The sequence below is a fragment of the Paralichthys olivaceus genome, chromosome 20, assembly GCF_024713975.1.
Source record: "Paralichthys olivaceus isolate ysfri-2021 chromosome 20, ASM2471397v2, whole genome shotgun sequence".
Lineage (NCBI taxonomy): Eukaryota > Metazoa > Chordata > Actinopteri > Pleuronectiformes > Paralichthyidae > Paralichthys > Paralichthys olivaceus.
In genome coordinates this window covers 10,360,361-10,380,734 of record NC_091112.1, presented here as the reverse complement: position 1 = coordinate 10,380,734, position 20,374 = coordinate 10,360,361, and the positions used below count along the sequence as shown (strand labels likewise).

The 20,374-nt window shown below is 48.4% G+C and overlaps 1 protein-coding gene across 1 annotated transcript; it reads right to left on the bottom strand.

Annotated features, from left to right (window-relative positions):
- Nucleotides 1-650: 650 nt before the first annotated feature.
- Nucleotides 651-19,831, bottom strand: ahdc1 (AT hook, DNA binding motif, containing 1). Its single transcript, XM_020090369.2, has 6 exons — nt 19,213-19,831; nt 9,031-9,224; nt 7,433-8,742; nt 5,609-7,302; nt 3,390-5,130; nt 651-2,061 (listed from the first exon to the last, which is right to left on the bottom strand). Exons 3-5 carry the CDS (start codon nt 8,618-8,620, stop codon nt 3,396-3,398), a joined length of 4,617 nt encoding a protein of 1,538 aa, XP_019945928.2. The 5' UTR covers nt 8,621-8,742; nt 9,031-9,224; nt 19,213-19,831; the 3' UTR covers nt 651-2,061; nt 3,390-3,395.
- Between the last annotated feature and the right edge of the window lie 543 nt (nt 19,832-20,374).

Sequence of the window (20,374 nt, the reverse complement as noted above, 5' to 3'; positions counted from 1 at the left end):
TCTTTCTCTCTGTCTGTCATGTCATGTTGTTGACAGTGCATGTCTCCTTCCACCATACAGTGGAATGTCACAGCAAACACATTTCCTCTGGCCATGTCTGAGTCTATTTAGTCAGCCTGTTGACAAACTGTACAGAATATGCAGCCAGTAAACTGTCCCCATCTGCTTTCTCTTTGTGTGTGGTGCACACACACACACGCACACACACACATTTTATTTTCTATACTATTGCATGATTCCCCAAGACAACATATATAGGTCCCTCCTTCCTGTCAGTTCTCTGCAGCAGCCTTTACGCTGTGCTTTAGTTCAATTCCTTATTTGGATGAGGAATCTTGCAACAGTACATTTTTGTGCATTTTTGTTTCAGTGGCTTTAAAACCTCTCCGACACTCTTTTCTGATTTCCTGAGTCTGGTTTCTTTCTTTCCCTCCAACACATCCTCCCCTACTCTCCCCGCCATCCATTCCTCTCCTCCCCACCCTTGCGTTCCCTGTCGAATTGTGTCCTTGACTGAACTCTCTCGCTCGCAGTCCCAGACAGCCTGGGCAAAGCCCAATACTCAGGGAGGTTCTAAAACGCACACACAAACATGCTCACACCTCCCTTAATCCCTTAAAGAAGCAGTATGCTATAGACAGGATTACCAATGGCAAGAACAGAATGTGTATTTAAATATTTTGCACCTCAGATACATACATGATATGTAACAGACAGATATACATTTTTTTTTCATCACAAAAACCACCAAACAACACAAGACCACAGAAAAAAGAAGAGAGAGAGTGAAAGAAAGAATGAGGCCCCGCCAAGACTTTGGTGTCTGGGGAGCTTCACTCCTTTTGACCCCATAGGCACGCACGCGCACACACACACACACACACACACACACACACACACACACACACACACACACACACACACACACACACACACACACACACACAAATACATGCATTACTGCAGTCACGCAAACACAACCCCCTCTGTCTCACATTTGCACACAGAAAAACAAGAGTCTCTTTGGGGCCATTTTTATGATTTCAATGTCTCTTTCCCTTGTAGTTTAAAACATCAAAACACATGATGTTGAGTCTCCATGCTGCAGCCCCCCTCCACCCCCTAATACCACCCCCACACCAGAAACCCATCCCCCCCCACAGAGCAGAGAAACCATGGCAGAACGCTGAGGAGGGCATGACTATGGCGGACCCTCAGAGTGAAGAGGGGGCCCCTGGCTTGGAGCTGGAGTCGTATGTACAGATGCTGGTATTTCAAGAGCAGAAACATTATTTTGTCCACTTTTTCTCGTATGGGACACAACACAAGGAGTGCACAGAGCAGGACATTTGCAAGGCTCATGGTATTCAAAAAGTAGATTTTGGGCTCAGATGCGGTTCAGGTTGGAGCACGAGACAGATATGACAGTGTTGTGAGTCGAGTGCAGAACGCGGTTGCTGGTTTAGCAAAGAAGGGGAGGGGAGGACAGAGGAGAGAAACAAAAAGAGAGAGAGACAGATAGAGCAGCATGCTCCGAGTTTGTCCATATTGCAGATGTACAGAACAAGACCAGAAAGATTTTGGTGAGATACAGACTTCTGGGAAACGGAGTCCTCTATGTACCACAGCAGGACTCAACGGAATGAGGAAATAGGTTTGTCTCTGTCCGTCAGCATCTGGCTTTCATCTGTCAGCTCCTCCTGGCCATTCCCTCATTCCAGCACAGAGTGTGAGTGAGTGTACACATGTATGATTCTATGTGGTCATGTTTAGGTAGTGAACTGATCTGCACATGCTTGTCTGTATTCGTGTGTGTGTGTGTGTATGTGTGTGTGTGTGTGTGTGTGTGTGTGTGTGTATGCATTTGTGTGTGCACATGCTTGGGTGTGTTAAGTTGTGGCTGATTTTTGATTGTCAGTGCTGGAGAATTAAAGCTTTACTGTCCAAAGCTGGCAGCTAAATTCTCAACCTTCATTTTCACAGTCTCTCACAAAGAAGTCTCCTTAACAAAAAAAGGAAAAAAAATGTTTGCAAATCTGTAAAAGCTTGGATTGAATGCACCTGGAAGAGAAACAAAGGGAGAGAGATACAGATGAGGAAAAGAGAGTAATATGAGGCAGATATTTTAGACAAAGATAAAGAAAAGAATAATAATATAAATTGAATGAAATACACCTTGACTATATTTTATCATATCCCTGTAAAAAGGTTGATTTGGTTCTCAAAGTAATGCAGTAAGTATGTCTGGACTGTTGACCTTTTTGCACTTAAACTCAATTTTACATTGAGTATCACAGCTTGAACATATTTTGACTGTAGGCTGTAAATAAAGATGGACGATGCATCCCCATTTCCTCCCACTGTCCAAAATTGAAGGTAAAGTATCCCGGATACAAACACTGCCATCTTAGGCCGATGATGCTATTTGGAGCACAGGTCTGCGCAGAAGTGTTCAGGGGATGGAGCTGCAGTATCAAGGTCTTGAGAATACACGTGCTTGACCAATCACGAGTCAGTCTCCCTGACATTTCCCCCCCTTTTTACAACGTCAAATAATTAATTAAAACCAAACTAAATAAACTTTTTCACTTCAGATACATACATGATGTGTAACAGACAGATATAGTTATGTCCATGTCCCATCTGCTAACATGGAGGAAGCAGGGTTTGTGACCTATACTGCAGCCGGCCACTAGGAAGTGATCGAGAGACTATGGCTTCACTTTTGGGGAGCCTTCATGCAGTCCAGCTTTATCCACAGGGAATGATTTTGAAACACAAGTTACCATGAAACACATTCAAATCCTAGATTTCATCTTTAGAAATGGGCTTATATAATCTGGCAAAAGCTATTTAAAAACTGTTTTCTATCCAGATATTTTTAGATATAACTATAGGATAAAACTTTTTTGTGAAACTGCTACTAAAGCTGACTGTAATACTTATTCATTTACTAATTAAAACAAATGGAGCGACGGTTGTGAGCTAGTTCAGGCAGTGGACTTGAGCTGGGTGGCAATGTGACATGCCTCTCTCCATCATGCACACCTTCCCAATTTGGTGGCCTATTCAATGTGCAAAGATTTTCACCCCAGCATTCACCTGTAGATGCCAACAGGTTAGTTAAAGATCACTCCCCATTTTATCTATGTAATCATATCCAGGTTTAGGAGCTTTGACGCCAAACTCTCACTATGTTCAGCTGCTGCAATTAACATTTAAAATGTGACTTGTCTGATAAAACTATCAAAGCTTCATCATCCAATTGAATATCAAGTATTGAACCACTTTCAAAACACTTGGCAAGGTTTTCTACACATTTTTTATCAAGAAGTATGGTCATCCTCCTTGATGGCCTCAGTGTTTGTTTTAAGGTTAAATAAACCCACCTGCTGTTACAGGCTGGTGACGCTGAAGCTTTCATCATTGGCTGGGTCCAAGAGCTGGCACAGCACCCCACCACCCTGAGCCACCTGGGAGGGGTAACGGTGTCCCATGCCCTGGTAGGCCTGGTGGGACAGAGAGAAGCCACTAGTGTCCTCCTGATGGGGCGAGGAGTCCAGGGGAGGCTTGAGGTATGAGGAGTGAGGCAGGGGGCCTTGGCGGTGGCCTGTGCTCATGGGATGGGGGGTCAGATCCCGCTTGTGGGCGCTCATGGCGGAGGGAGGGCTTCGCTCCTCGTAAAGCAGGGGTGTAGAGTGGGAGAGGAGGCTGGGGCTGGGGTTTGAGTGCGTGTGGGATGGGAGGTGAGTGCTGGGGTTGGTGTGTGCATTGTGGTGGGGCTGATTGTTGGAGTGAGTGAGGGGGCTGCTCTGGAGGTGCGAGGTGGGATGGGTGTTAGTGAGTGAGCTTAGGTTTGCGTGCGGCTGAGTGTTGTGATGGTGCGTGTCGTGGGGAGTCTGGATTATATGGGTGTGTGTGTTTGCGTTCGGGCTAGTGAGCGGATTACCGTGTGCGTTTCCGTGAGGACTCGTATGCGGGTTGCTGTGTGCGTGCACAGCTGTGTTTGAGTGTGTGCTGTGTGAGTGTGGGCTGGGGCTTCCGCTGTGCGATGTCTGTCCGTACCAATAGGGGGAGCTGCAGTAGCTGGGGGAGTCGTACTGGGAGAACTGTGGGTCTTTCGCAGGGGGGCGATGTGAGGGACTCAGTGCAGTGCTGCAGTGGGATGTTACCCGTGGTGAGGGGGAGCAGGAGGGGGAGAAGGTCCTGGACGGGACCGGGTGGTAAGACTGGGGTGGAGGAGGGGTGGGCTTGGGAGGGTAAGGGGGAGATGAGACACCTGGTGAGAGGGAAGAGGAGGACTCTCCAGGGTATAAGGCTGGATATCGCTCCTCAGAGGAAGGTGTGGAGGGGTGAGCAGAATAAGGGGAGGGGTACTCACAGGGGTCCTGGAGGTAGCTGGGGGTGGGTGCAGGATTGGGAGTGGCCAGGGGAGAGAGGCTGCTACTGTCACCGCTGTAATAGTCCAGCACCTCCTGGAACAACCCAGACCCCTCTGTGCCTCCAGCAGACACTATTCCTCCTGCTCCACACGTAGAGGAAGCCTTGCCCCTGCCTTTAGGCCGCTCTCTCTGACATGGAGACAACCCCCCTCTACCACCTCTAGACCCTCTGCCCCGTCCACCGATGCCTCCTCGCTTAGGTCCAGGAATAGGCGTTGGTGAGGGACTGGATTGGGAATCAGAGTGTAAAGTAGAAACACCATCTTTTTCTGATTGGGGCTCAGTCCGTTTCCTGCGGCCGCGGCCAGGTTTGTTGGTTCCGCCACCCTGAAAGAGGACGTTCTGGCTCCAGTTATACGAGGGCCCCGAAGCGCTCTCGTGCCAATCCATCATCAACTTCTCCAGGCTGGACAGACTCGACTGACCCCCTTCTCCGCTAACAGAGACAGCCTCAGTCAGTTTGAATGTGCCGCCTGCAGAGCTCGGTGCCATACCAGTCGCTGCAGATCCTAGATGCAAAGAGTCAGAGGAGGATTCTGACAGGCTTTCAGGAAAAGGTTGTCGCTTGGCCTTCTGGGGGGTGTAGTTTGAGATATCCAGGATGTCTTTGGACTCATTGGAGCCATATTCACCATAGCCATGATACTGAGGCCCGAAGCCGTCTGTTGGCCAGCCGCCATAACCTTGTCTGAAGAAAAAAACAACAACATATAAATAGCAACACCAATTACAAAACACAATATATCTTGAAAAAATTGGTTCAATTTTCACTCCCCTTTGCTGCTGCTCCACCAAACAGTAACTAGAACCTGAAGAGACCCCTCAGTAAGTGGGTTGTAATTATGCATTCCGACGGTGTATAACCACGGTGCACATTTTTGCCCCAAGTTAACTAATGTCAGGTATGGACAGTTAATTAGCACATGGTGGACATGAAAAAATTGAAACTGATGAGCTTGAATTCCACATTAATATTTGGCAAATCACATCACTTTGATCCTGCCATGGTCAGACTTTTACTAGTTTGTACTTCTCCTTTTAATTGAAGAAAACATGAAATCACTTACATCATTTACACCAAGTCAGATTTTGTGTGAAAAAGCAACTCAGCAATGCCTTAAATTCGCAAAATTTGTTTATGAGTATTTTTTATACAAGTGATTTACCTGTAGCTCCATTGATTGGAGTTGTACTGTTGGGAGGAGCTAAATGGGCTGCCTCTGGCCACTGACATGTACCCTCCTCCAGGTGATGTGGGTCCTGTGGTCTCCCCCCGCACCATGGAGGAATGACCTGCTGCCGGATATCCACAAAAGCCCCGCTTGGCTGCTGCCTGGTAGCTAGAAAAACCAATCTGGCCGACAGAGGTGGCCTTACCGCTGCTGTGTCCAGACCCATAAGCAAAGCTGCAATCTGAGGATCGCTGTGACACTGCAGGAGAGGAGGAGTAGCCAGAGGAGTAGTGCCCATAAGAGGCAGGATGTGGGGAGCTAGGAGAGTGCGAGAGAGATGGAGGGGTGGATTTAGGATAGGTTGAAGTGGTGGGTGATGTTTGGGCCAGGTTGCTGTAGCTGTATGGAGGCCTGGCTGAGGAGCAATGTGTTTGCGTTGAACCCTCCACCCCAGAACTGGCACCCTTGGAGCACCACTTGGAAAATGCAGGGGCCCAGCTGTGACTAGGAGCTGGGCTGGATGGCTCATAACCAGGGGTGGATGAAGTTTTGCGGGAGTTTGACTGCGAGGACATGTCCAGCAGGTCTGACGAATCATCAGAGTCAAGTAGTGACCGGAAATATCCAGCGAACAGGCTTTGTGAGTCCTCCCCCGCTGGCCCAATGCCCCTGCTTCCCCCTGGACTGCTGTAGGCACCCCCCCTTCCTACCTCACAGGATGAAAAGCCCCCCCTTGGTGATCCACAGAGCTGAAACCCACCCAAACCTTTCTCCTTCTCCAAACATCCCTCCTCCCCCCAGCCACCTACCCCATTGGGCCAGTCCTGCCCCATGAACACCCCCTCCCCTTTAAATGCGCCATTTTTCCTCATACGTCTCTTCTTGACTACTTTCTCTACGCCAGGCTCAGTTCCTACGACACCTCCTCCCCTACCGACCCCACCCTTCCCTCTTTTCCTTGGTAATCCATGCTCAGACATGGGGCTCAGTTTCCGCTTCTTACCAATGGATTCAAAGAAGTCACTGAAGGTGCTCTTATTGTGCTCACTGCCCCCAATCCCCCCGGCTGCTCCACCACCTCTTCCAGCGCCACCTCCTCTGCCACCCCGCGGGCGTCTAAACCCAGTGAGGCGGTGGAGCAGGGTGGATATTCCAGGGTTTTCCAAGGGCACATGAAAGCTCTCTGGCTCACTGGGTGTCCAGCATCGAGGTGGAGAGCAACGGCCAGTGGCAGGGGGCTGGCGGTTTAAAAAGGCCAGTTTGGACAGAACATCCCCGTACTCTGTTTTCACATCATTAGTATCATTAACATAAGATGGATAAGGAGAAGGGAGTTTAGTCCGACGTCGCCTCCGGGGCTTTTTGGGCTGGTCTCCATTACCACTAGCGCTGCCAGTATTTGGAGGCTCTCCCGGTATTCCTGGCAGAGCCTGTTTGGGTGGTCGACCCCGCCTGCGTTTGAGAATAACAGGCAGCTCTCCAGGAGGGAACATCACCATAACACTCTTCCCGTTGTTCTTCATGCGGAGAAGTGCAGTGGGCTCTCGAATGGCCTCTGAGCCCTCCAGACTGCCATCGTTGCCTTTCTCTGTCCCTGTAACTGTCTCCAGATTGGAAATCTTGTAGCTCTTCTGTCGGCGACTGAGGCTGACTGGAATGCGAGCTACCTTGACGACAATCTTCCTCACCTGAAAAGCATAGACCAACAAAAAATCAAATCAATTGCAATTTGTTAAAATATACACTTCATATATGATATGTATATGGTGTAAAGTGTTATGAGTAACTACAGTGATATGTGATAATAAATAAACTCACGCCGACAAATCGTCTACACCTCCGGTTATTAGGAGGACATACCCCCAACTGTGCAACAGGTTCCTCCTTCACAGCTAGCAGAGATGCAGCAATGGTGGATGTGTTTATAAATGGGAGGTGAGGGGTAACACGACGAGCAATGGACTGTGCTGCCTGCCGCTGTTTTACACTTTTAGGAGCTGCTTTTTGGACAGATTTCGGTGCAGGCCTAGACCTTGATTTAGGTCCAGGTTTATGTCCAAGTCTGGGCCCAGGTTTATGTATAGCTTTAGGAGCAGGTTTGGCTACAGTAAGAGCAAGAGCGATATCTGTAGGACAGGGGGCTGCGGGTAGAACAGCTGCCCGAAGAACAGCAGGCGAATGCTCTTCTTTCTTGCTAACAGCCACCTCCTCTTCTTTTACCCTCCAAATCTTTTCCTCTAATGCTTCCAACTCCTCCTCTCCTCCCCTCTCCTTCACTGCCCTCTTCTCCCCGTCCTCCATGCTTCGGCGGAGGCGGGAGGATTTGCGCAGGTGACAGGGGAAGCGAGGACGTCCAGAGCTGCGGAGTGCATACTTCTTCTCAGCCTCCACAGGGAGAGGAGAGGAGTCAGGGGTTTGGTTTGGGCCGATAGGGAAAAAGGTTGAGGGAATGTCTTTCTCTGCCTTGAGGACTGGGGCTGCCAGCTGATTGGTGGAGGCAGGATGATTGCCAAGCGCCAAAGACAGGGGTTGAGGTGAGTTTGTGTGTATGGCCTCAGGTGTAAGAGTTCTGGAGTGCTCAGGCCCAACAGAACCTGTATGTGCATTGACATCCATGTGTCCACAATTATCCATGTGCGCATGCATATCTGGGTCTATGTGCGTCTGCATGTTTTTAAATGTCTCTGCAAATGCGTGTGTCTCAGCAGCGGTGTGAGTCTGCGTCTGTCTCCGCCGACAGGTGTTGAGCCCCAGCCTTCTCTGTAGGTGGAGGCCGTTGGCCAGGGCAGAGGGTGGGGAGGCGGTAAGGTCAGAGGTCACCAGTGCCAGTCCATTGTTGGAGGGGTCCGGGAACTCCGCCTGGAACCCAAGCTCCCTGGTCCAGAGCTCAGGCCCTTCCAGCTCCTCCAGCCCTCCCACGCACCCTTTCTCCTCTGCCTGATTTCCACCACAGCCTACTAGTGCCCCAGACTGGCTGGAAAATAGGTGATCTGACAAGCCACTCATTCAGTGTATGGTTGTGCTGGTAGTGAGGGTGCAAAAAGGGGGATGTTTTCTGCTGAATGTAGATGAGTGTTTTCTTCTTTGTTGCTGTCTTCCTCTGGCAGCTCGCAAGAGGTTTCAAGGACCTGAGGGGGGCAAAAAAATCATAAACTGAATAGAAAGTCTGCAAATAAGTTTCGTTGTTGCAATTAATACATTTAATCTAAACTCTTTGCTGCTAAATATACTGGTAATTTTAGGCATCAAACATACAGGAAAAAATGCAAATCAAACATTTGCAGCACAGATGGAATTGTGTGAGGGAATCGTCCACCATTTTTTTGGCAATGGGCCATAAACCTAATCTGTAATGCACTCTATTCTATTAACTGTGCCACCCACACAGCAGCATTACACCATTAGATTACATTTACCATTCATATCCTGTTCGGCCGCTTGCTTTCACCGATCGGTCGTGGCGCTGATTCTGATTTTGATTCTGAGTTGAGCCTTGCTGTGTCTGCCTGACTGGCTCTGTTCTGCAGGGGATCATTGGGTCATCAATACTGCAGTGGAGAGCTCACATACTTTTTCTCTCCCCTCTGCTCCTGTCTTTTGCCCATGGTTGCTGGAGTAAGAGAAAGAGAGAGACAGACAGACGGACAGACGGACAGAGAGTTGACGGCAGTGGGAGAGAAGAAAAGGAAAAGGAGGGTGGAGCAGAAAGAATAAGAAATTAGTACATGATGTCACAGCACGCATCAGACCAGACAAGAATCAGTATTTTGGTGAGGGCTGCACCATCTCACATCAGACACAATTATTTTTGAAGATGACTTGCAATATAAAAGTCTATTTTACTTAGTGAATCATTTTCACATTCACCAGCAGATTGTAGGTTCACCTGTGAGTCAGAGCCACTTTACTCGATTTTTTCATTTTTATGTATGCTACATGATGAGGACCACACACAGAGTAATGTGCTGTGTATGGCACTGAATGAGTTTTGCCACATTTTTCAATATCAACATATTTGAGTGAAGAGACGTAGGTCAACAAATTATAATCATGTCGCACACACACACACACACTGCATGTCACATTTCAGCAAAACTATTCAAATGCATTACAAAGCACTACTAGACTTGGAGGGTACAAGAAGAATGAGAACGTGTGAATAATCACAGCCACCAGGGGGAAGCAGAGAGGTGATGAATAGAGAGGTGTTAAGAGGATGGAGAGATGAAGGTGACAGAAAGACAGGAAAGACTGGAGGATTATAGAAAAACCCAGAGCAGAGGAGAAGCGGAAGGACTGACAGCCAGAAGAGACTGAAATCTTATGAAATCTGGACCACACGTGCTATCAGACTCCCACGTGACCATGCGTGTGCACACACACATCTCAAGCACAAACACAAGCATGTATGCGTGCCCACTTTTGCACACACGCACATTGTTGGCTCCAGCACACTCTCCACATACAACGCAATCCTGTCCATCGTCAGATCTCTCTGCCTCCGTCTCCAACATATGGTTCTGATTAGGAGGGTGGGAGAAGGACAGAGCAGTAAGAGAGAGAGAGAGAAAGAAAGAGGGTGCAGAGAGGGTGAAAGACACTCGAATTACTGAGTGAATGGGTGAGAAAGCATGAGAAATGGCAGGAGATGGACGAGGTTCAGGTAGGTGAAAGACAGGGCCGAGAGTAGGGAAAGGATGGTGAGTGGACAGATTGAGTGAGACGTACTGATTTGAGGTATATGGGGGAGAAAAAGTTGAAATGAGGCGAGAAGTAGAAGGAGAGGAGGAAGAGGAGGAGGAGTGGGAGAGTTTTGCTGTAGCAGAGTTTGGGACTGAACACATGGAGCAGAGCAACCTCAACGTTCTGCTGCTCTGAGGGATGACACAACTGGGACATACAAACATGGAGATGAACACACACACACACACACTCAGACACACACGCACACAGACACACACACACTCAGACACACACACACACAGACACACACACAACATAGTTTCTTTAACCCCCTCAACCATTCCCTCCCAAGCACTGTCTCCCTCCTTCTCTTCCACTCTCATTCTCACTTGCTCTTCTCTCTAATTAACAGTATTCATTAATTAAGGCTCCATCTGACCAGTGTGTGCGAGGAGAGGAACACGTGCTTTAATTAGACACTGCTGCACATGTGCTTAAACATACATGCACACACTGTCACTCAGACACACACAAAGCGACACATACCAACACACAAAGACACATGCAAATATGCCACCACAGCTTCATCCTCCCACACACTCACACATCCATTTGCACATAAAAACATACATATCACACACACACACACACATTTATACTCACACACAAAACAAAGACACACATGCAAATATCCCTCTACTGTGCTCTGCAGGGGGCATCCTGACAGGGCTTAGATGCCAGCCTATCAAACGCTCCCACTATGATTCATTGTTTAAGCAAATACTCCATCAGCAGCCATCCCAATATCTTCGGTGTCATACGTAGGAAAAGCGTTTTGGTAGATTTTACTGTGAGTGGCTCTGGGGCTTTGGAACACTCAGCGGCGTAGTATTGTCTCTGTGAAAACTGCCGATGGTGTGCGTCGCTCCCACATGGTGATCTGTTGAATCCGTCTCACAAAGAGATGCTCTCACACGAGTGACATTGTTTGAAAAGTTTTGATATTGTACATTTTTTTATCTATGCACAAAAGTTTTTTTTGGAGCTATTGTGAGCATACAGGGAAGGCAACAACAACACAACATTGCCATGAAGTGCATGCCAGTGTGAAATCGCAGACGAGAACCTGTCATTTTCCAGTTTTGGGCAGTTGCCCTGTCGTGCATAGTGTGAGGGGAACAATCATTCTGTACGTGGTAGCTGTACAGCATATCTATTCTCTCCCCATCTATCTCACTGCCACAAAAGGCTTGCAGACTCACAGGCCTGCCAGCAGCAACCCTCAATGAGGAACTAGACCCTGTGTGTGTGTGTGTGTGCGCGTGTGTGTGTGTGTGTGTGTGTGTTAGTGCAGGGACGTACATGTGTGTGTGAATGTGCGAGTGTGCGAGTGTGTCTTCCTGGGTGTGTTTGTAAAAGCACTCACCGAGCTCTAACGGGTGTGCAGTTGTTGCTAAGAGACAGGCAGCAGCACCGAAACAGCATGGGGGGGGGGCAGAGAGAGAGAGTGTAAGGTAGTGAGAGAGAGAGAGAGAGAGAGAGAGAGAGAGAGAGAGAAAGAGAGAGAGAGGGAGAGAAAGGTGGTGATGGCAGGAGGTGGGGTAGGGGGGTGCTCCACAGAGAGGTTTAGACAGATAAGAAGAAGAGGTTGGTGGTGGGGGGGGGTATGGAGAAAGTGTATGTGAGGCCAGGAGAGAGAGAAGAGAGGTGGGGAGGGGGAGGAAGTGGGTCAGGGGGTCCACAGAGACCGAGTGACACCGCGCAGAAACTCAGCTACCATCAGCCTCCCGCTCCTCCACGCCGCCTCAAACCTTCACACAACACACGTGACGACACGCAACTTCCTCCACAAACAGAAAAAACATCAGGCTAAATGATTAACACAAAAGACAATGAGCAAAACTTGATGACGACGTGTTTTCTCATTCATTAGTTAAAAAATGTCATGTCATGTTGTGTTGCAGTCAATGAGACTTCACACATTACGGAGTATCTACAGCATCACTCTAAACTGGTTGATGAAGTGCCAACGTTGCCTGTGCGTGCCGATCAAATCTAATACTGGGCCTGTTTGAGTGCGGAGCGAGACACAAGCAACAAACAAAAACAGATTAAATGGATGTCATTTCACAGCAGCCTTAGTAAAACTTTATTCAACTTCAGAAAACAACATCACCTCCCATTTAACATGAGCACAACCGTAACATCTTAAAATGATACGTTGACATTTTGGATGTGAAGGGTTTCTTTTCCAATTGTGGAAAAAAAATTACTTGGCCAAATTGTTAAAAAGTTTTAATTCAACAAAATGAAAAAAAAAACTGAAGTTATGAGGTCATGCCTAAACCGCAGAGCATTGCAGCCCAACAGGCAGCTCAAATTTGAGCACTCTTCCAATCATCAGACCTCGGCCGTTGGAGAGCTTGAGGTGTTGTAAGTGTGCCAGAGGGGCCGAGGAATGATTTACACACATATCGCTCTATCGGGGGCCGTCATGCCAGCACACACATTACTACCGACTACCCTTCAGAGCAGAGGTGAACTTTGGGCTTTGGCGGATCACACACGTCACTCAAACAGAGACGGTCCAACTAAACACACATACAGACCCTCATCCTTCACACACCCACTCTCCTTCACTCTGACCTCTTCTCTCTCTATCTCACCCACTCGCATCCCACCCATCCTGCTGCTGCCCCCCCCACCCCCCACTCACTCCAAAAAACACCACCACCTCCCCAGTTGCAGGAAATTCCTAATGATCTTCATCATCAGTGTGCACGCTCTAGCTCCTGCCAAGAGCAAGCATGTGCACGCACACACACACACACACTCACACAAAGCATATAAGTGAACAGAGACCAACACATAAACCATATGTGCAGACAAACAAAAAGGCAGACAGACGTTTAGGCACACATCTAACATAAACAGACTTCACACAGCAGATACAGTGGTGGCTCTGCCAAGGATGCACACAGGGGACCTGAGAAGTAGCTCCAAACATTAAACAACATATTACCAGGACCCCCCCTCACCCCCACCCCCACCCTACCCCACACACAAACACACAAACACACACACACACACACACCAAGCCCTCATCTGACTGTTGTTTCTGCAGGAACCTACATGCTGTAGTTATTTTAAGGTGAGGAGGACTGTAATACCCCTTCCTCTTCCTTCTTCACCCCCCCCCCCCCCCCACACACACACACACACACATACACTTCTTTTCCTCACTGTTCCCACTTTCATTTCTCTAGCAGCCCCTCAAATACGCACACATGCACGTACACGTTAACACACATGCACACCTCCCACCCCCGCTTTCTATCCCACAACACACACACCCCTCCCTCATCTTCAACTCAGCCTGACACTTTCTATCCTCTCTCGCTCTCCTGCAGGCGGTTTCCTGGCACTGCTGATGGCCGCCCCTCAGTCGGGTCATGTGACCAACCGCACCAGCTGGGAGCAGCCAGGAGTGTGCACATGTGTGAAAGAAGTACAGGATTACATACGACAAAGGACGCACAGGGAGATGTTCGACACAAACTCAAAAGCACACAAATGCAAGAAGATGAAACTAGTTACTCAGGTGGACAAACAAAAAGATTCCCACTTTGAGTTCACACAGGTGCAAACACACACAAATACAAACTGACATGACATGCACACAATAGACAAAAACAGAGAGTAGAGATGCACAATCCACGTAGTCATGGTGGTGAAAACTCACAGACACACCGCATGTATCAACACACATAGTCATGCATATCCACCTCACACACAGAGGACACACACACCAGATGCTTGGACCCCGACACACACTCAGACCTTGAGGCCAGTGTTTTGGAGAGGGGCCTCTGTGCTGCGGCCCTGACTTCCTGACTCCTCCTCCTCTCTCCATACTCCTGTTCCACAGTTGCTGTGGGAGACGCTGCTGCAGCGCCCGTTGCCAAGGAGAAGGCTGCTGGCTGTTTGAACAACAATGGCCGCCTTGTGAACATTCCAACTGTAGGTACTGACAGCTCATCAACCACAGCCTCAACTTACACACCTCTCAAGAAGCAGACGCAGACACACGCATGCTGCTCCGGCTACACATATCGACACTACACTGTTCGTCTCCGGTTCTTGGCCTCGAGCCTGGCTGAAGCAATACACTCAGATACAAACAGACACAATCAGGCAAGTACAAAATCTCTCTCTCTCACACACACACACACACACACACACACACACACACACACACACACACACACACACACACAAAAACATCTGTACAGGCTCTAAGAAATTATGACTTCTGCTGAGAGGAAAAGAAACCCTTCAGTCGCTCTCCATACCTGCATCTCCCTACCATCTCTCTGTCTAACTATCTGTCTCACACACACACACATACACACACACACAGTGCGCAGTGAATTCATCCATCTTCCCCCTTCTCCCCGACTACTCTCAGTCTTTCTCTCTTATCTCTTTCTCTCTCCTCCCCCTCCACAGCCTTCTGCTTTCACTCTCTCACCCGCTCTTTACTTGCTCTATCCCTGCCTCTCTCTCCCTTTCTGTCTCAGGAAGTGTGTATTCTCACTCTCACGCACACACACACACACACACAGATGTGGAGGACACACATTCTCACGCACACACACACACTGAGAGAGGCACACACACAATCTCTTTCTCTCCTGGAAGGTAGCGAATCTTTTCGTCCCTTGGGGGCAACACTTCCTCAGAGAAGGAGGGAAAAGGGAAAGAAGAAAGAGAACTAGAAACAAGGGTGGAACGGGCAAGAGAGGAAGACGAGGAGGAGGAGAAGGGAGGGAGAGGGAGAGGAAGGGAGTGAGAGAAGAAAGGAAGGAAGGGAAGAAGGTGCAAACCATATTCACAGTGGGGGTTTATAGACAGACCCCTTAGTGCTCTGATTATCTGTTCGTATTGATGGGACGACATTGGAGCCACGGCGCTGGAACGTTGAGACAGAGCCGGAGCCAAATTGGGTGGGGGTGTGGTGGAGGGGGATTCGGGGGTGTTGAGGAGAATCACTAACAAGTCTCTGCTTATCCTCTGACTCACTGTTTTCAACGCACAAACCCAGACACATGTGTACGCACACTCGCACGCCGCTACAAACACACAGATAACTGTGACGCACAAGTGTGAAGAGACACGAAAATCAGTCGTACAGTGCGTGTGTAAGTATGTTGATCTGTGCAGATCAGGTACAGTAGATGTAGGTGTGTGTGTTTGTGTGTGTGTGTGTGTGTGTGTGTGTGTGAAAGATGGCGAGTATGTGTTGTGTGCCAGACACTGAGAGATGCTTTTTCTGCGTGTACGTCTGCATGTCTGCGTGTTTTCCCCATCTCTCGCTCCTCTTTAATAATTGAGCTGATTCTGTCCAGCTTGTTAGGGAGGTACACAGCAGCTTCACACTCTGTCTTTCTCTCCTTCTCATCCCCTCGCACAATCCATCCCTCCCTCCTCATCCTTCCATCCTGCCACTCTCCCTTCATTTATCACTCCCTCTCCTTCCTGACCCCTCTGTCCTCTTTCTCTCCCTCTCTCTAGCTCTCAGTCAGTCCCTTCCCCAGCAGCTCTCCCCTCTTTCACCGCAAATCCCTCCTGTTCTTTGACCTCTCCCTCGCCTCTTGCAGTTGCAGCCCCCCCCTCCCCCCTCCCTCTGCTCCACAGCATCCCTCCACCCCGCTGCCCTCCATCATCCCTCTTCTTTTGCCTCCGCTCCCTCCCTCCATCCTCCGAAGGTGAGAGGTCGAAGCTCCCTCTCTCCACTGTCAGACTCAAACCGGCTGCAACCAGCCCTTGGGGGTGGGGGACTGGGGGGAGAAGGAGAATGAGGAGGTAGGTGAGGCAGGATGAGGAGGGAAATGGGATAAAAAGAAGAAGCAGAAAAAGGGACAGATACATGGGGGGGCAGAGGGGTTAAAAGAGGGAAGGAGGCGAGAGAGAAAAGAGAAGGGGGGAGATGTCCTCTAATGAATCAGTGGCTTTGGCGCCGAGAAGCCGTTTTATGAATGTATTGTGTGGGAGGTGACAGAATGGAGCATACAAACACTGCTTACACTAATGTTAAATGGTCGATATGTGTGTGTGTGTGTGTGCATCTGTTTGTATTTGTGAGCGTGAGTGAGTGCATGTGTGTGTGTGTGTGTGGGAGTTGAACCACGTTTACCTGCCTGTGGTGAAAGCTATTTCACTTCAGGTGACGATTAGATTAATAGGAGTCATAAAGACAGTACCCTTCACTCCAAGGACAAAGTAATGGCTAATTATTTTTGCCAGCAGCTCATTTCATATGATACATTTTTTCATATAAAGTTGGTTGTTTTTTAACAGTGGCAATTCAATATTACATCTTTGATTTGGAAACAAAGATAGAATTTACTTCACAATGACACATATTTATGCTTAAATCCGTTTTCTCATATCTCTAAGTCATCAGACAAAAGCTATAACCACCCGGATTCTGTCAGGGTGAATTGTTTACATGAATCTGTGGCCTAAAAATCAATTTCTCGTGTATTTTTGGAGGCATTTCAGTTGCTGAGTAATAATGGCCTGACTCATTCACACACACAAATACACATCCGTGTAAATTCCCCTTTCCTGGATGGCAGTAATAATATCTGTTGTGAAGAGTTCAAAGACGAGTGCCAGAATGATCTTCGGCTGATTTTCCAAAAACATCTGTAACCCAAAAAATTGTTGCATTCGACGATCTTTGTGCACGGCTAGAGGCCAAATGTGTGAAATGAAGCTTGAGATTGTTTTTGAAGAATCAGCATCTGAACAGACCCTGTTAAGCTATCCTCTGATTTAGATTATACAGCTGTCTGGTGGTAGTGTCTGTTAGTTGAGGTAAAATATTTAGGATATGACCACAAAAAAACCCCAAAGAGATTCATTAGGTGATTCTATCTTTCAAGATAACCTACTTCATATTTAGACCCAATGCAAGAATAAACTGGAACTCCTCTAAACCGCTATTCAGCCATTCAACAGGTTGCACCATTGTGAACTCAAAACTTCCAGAAGCATCAGGAAATCAGCGGGAGTCCATAAATACTGTACCAATCTGTATGTTTGTGCATGTGTGCAATAATGTGTGCATGTGCATACATTAATTAATGTCCATTCTGTCTTCTCCATCTCCATGACGACCTCCATATCAAGAGGACCTCTGACTAGGGCAACCTCACATGCTGATAGGCAGAGAGAGGAAAACAGATGATTGGTTGATCTGTGGGCTGTCTTATCAGCAGGGAGCATCTTTGTGACACTGCACCACACACACAGACACACACACACACTGACTTGGATGTTCCATCAACCCTCACACACCTACAAACAGCAGCAGGCCACAAACAAAAGGTATTTCCAAAGTACACACACTTGGAAGTAGACATGTACACACACACGCACGCACACACACACACACTCTGCTTTGAGACGAGATGTGGTGTGTTAGGTGCGCTGACCCTGCCAATGAGGACAGGCGGAACATCAACGGAGCTACAAGGCCGTTACTATGACAACTAGCCCCGCTCACACAGGTAGGAGGCACAATATGCCTAAGCTGTTATATGTTCACATTCTCTTTCTCTCTCTCACACACACACACACACATACACACACACACACACACACAGACACACACACAGGGCCATGCACTCAAGACAAGTCTGACAGAGCAGCTGCATGCCAAAGTGAGGCCATTTCCTTTTCATTCCAGCATTCAGAGGGTTGAAATTATTCATTATGTCCAAGTGGACCTGCCAATAAGAGAACTCACTCTTCAACCAGCGACTGAGAGAGTGAGACTGTTTGTGTGTGTTTGTGTGTGAAGTATAAGGCAGACAGATAGACAGACAGACAGGGAGGGAGACAGACAGAGAGAGAGACAGACAGACAAAGCATCACTCTGCATACCAACAGCACCTGCACTAGGGCAGCCTGTGCACGTCTCCGAGGGGCCCTTAAATAACGAACTGTCACTGCCCAGACACTGACATTGACTTCCCTCTCTCCCCGTCCTCTCTCTTTCAGTTTCTCATGCGCTCTTTATTCCTTTGTCACCCCCCCTCTCTCTTTCACTCCTCACAACCCCCCCCCTCACTAAACCACAGACAAGAGCTGATAATCACCACCATGAGTACGCCGTGTCTCTCCAAGCTCAGCAGCCCCTGTTGCCACTGCAGGATGTGCTGCTGCTGCTGCTGCTGCGTCCTGCCTATAACTGTCCTGGTAGCTCCTGAGGAGGGGGGCTGCCAGGGATAGAAACCCAGGGATGCTCACCAGGGACCCTCTATCTCATCTCTCTGTGTTTGTGTGTGTGAGTGTGTCTCCTGTTTATACGTAAAGCAAACATCTGTCCATCACAAGAGGCTGGGCTCACTGTCAGACCTCTGGTGTGTCCCACTGGTATATAAATTCATTATTTGAAAAGTGACATTAAACTCATACACATGCAGGGCTCATCTATGGAGACAGCAAATAAACAATACAAGAGTGTGTGTGTGTGTGTGTGTGTGTGTGTGTGTGTGTGTGTGTGCGTGTGCGTGTGTGCGTGTGTGAGACTGTCTTGTCTATATCGTACATATATTCAGTGATAAAGAGGCTACAAGGTGAGAATATTTCATCTAGATATCAAACAAACAGGTGGGGGTACACAGGGTTCATTGCGCGCACATGCAATCACATGTATACGTGTGTGTGTGTGTTTGATCACCATCATCAATTAACATCTATACACACACGTTGCATACCTACAGTAAAGCCCAGATGACCCCGCAGCACGAGCGTGCCAGAGGTGCAGCACATCTGGGTGAGCGGACAACACGGGCACATTTTTCTTGTGTGCTTCATATACAAGACGCTGCACGCGCACTCACCGCGGGGGAGAGAGAGCCTGGGAGACAGAGAGAGAGAGAGAGGGTCTGGGGGCTCGCGCTGGCTGCCGGAGCTTGGTGCGGTGTCAACGCGGGCTCCGCTCTTCTCCTCGCCCGGGTCACGGAGCCTTTGCTTCGGCGTCCGCAGCCGTCAGCGCGCAGCATGTCCCCGCTTCATCTGGGATCCCCGCCTCGGAGGGAGACAGTTCTCCTCCCGCGTCAACGTCTCCTCGCTGCCGCCGCCGCTGTCTCGTGCGACCGCTCCTCTGGCTCACACCGACATCTGCACCCGCAAAGATGGAGAGAGAAGGGGTGAAAAAGCAGGGGAAGAGGTGAGAAATGTAAAAAAAACGGGGAGCGGGGACGCTGCTTCACAGTCTGCCCCCCGGTTCGGGTGCTGACACGGCCGCGCTCGAGCGCTGTCCTCCGGTTCTCGGTGACAGGGACTCCCCGGTTTGCGGGAGGCAAAAAACTGACGTGCGCCCGTGCGTCTCCGCCACTGCAATTCCAGCTCTGCTTCTCGTGCGCCCCAGTCTCCTCTGAGCCTCTCCAACGTGCCTGACTGTCAAAAGCATCCGGGCACCCGTAGCTGGCCTCACTTTACACCTCTGGAACCATGGGAACTGTAGTTTACTGCTGAGGAGAGAGAGCGCCAGTGTGAATGGAGACAGAGAAGAGAGAGAGAACGAGTGGGAGGACAGAAAGTAGCTGTCTGGGTTACGAATAACACTATTATTCTATTCTATCCTATTCTATTACTGCACTGTTACTTTCATTCTTTCTCCTTATTTTATTTATTTATGTTTATGCTCAATTTAACTCTTATTTTTAAAAGCCTTTTTGTATTGTCTTACGTTACAATTTGTCATCATGCCTTTTATATTTTGAATTTTGAATTGCCTTATCATTGAAGTGTGCTATACAAGTAAACTTGCCTTGCCTATTTTATTTTATTATTCATATTAAAAACTGAAGCTACAAATTATTTGGTGACACTTCAGGCCTGCTCTTAATCATGTACTTTTAAAACTTTCTTATTTTTATTAAATTGATCAATTCAGTCATTTGTGTAGAAGCCATACAGATTTAATAATTGGGTCATATTGCTTGAAAAAAAAAAACTCACATAAGCCTCATACGTCAGGAAAATCATGAAGAACACAGG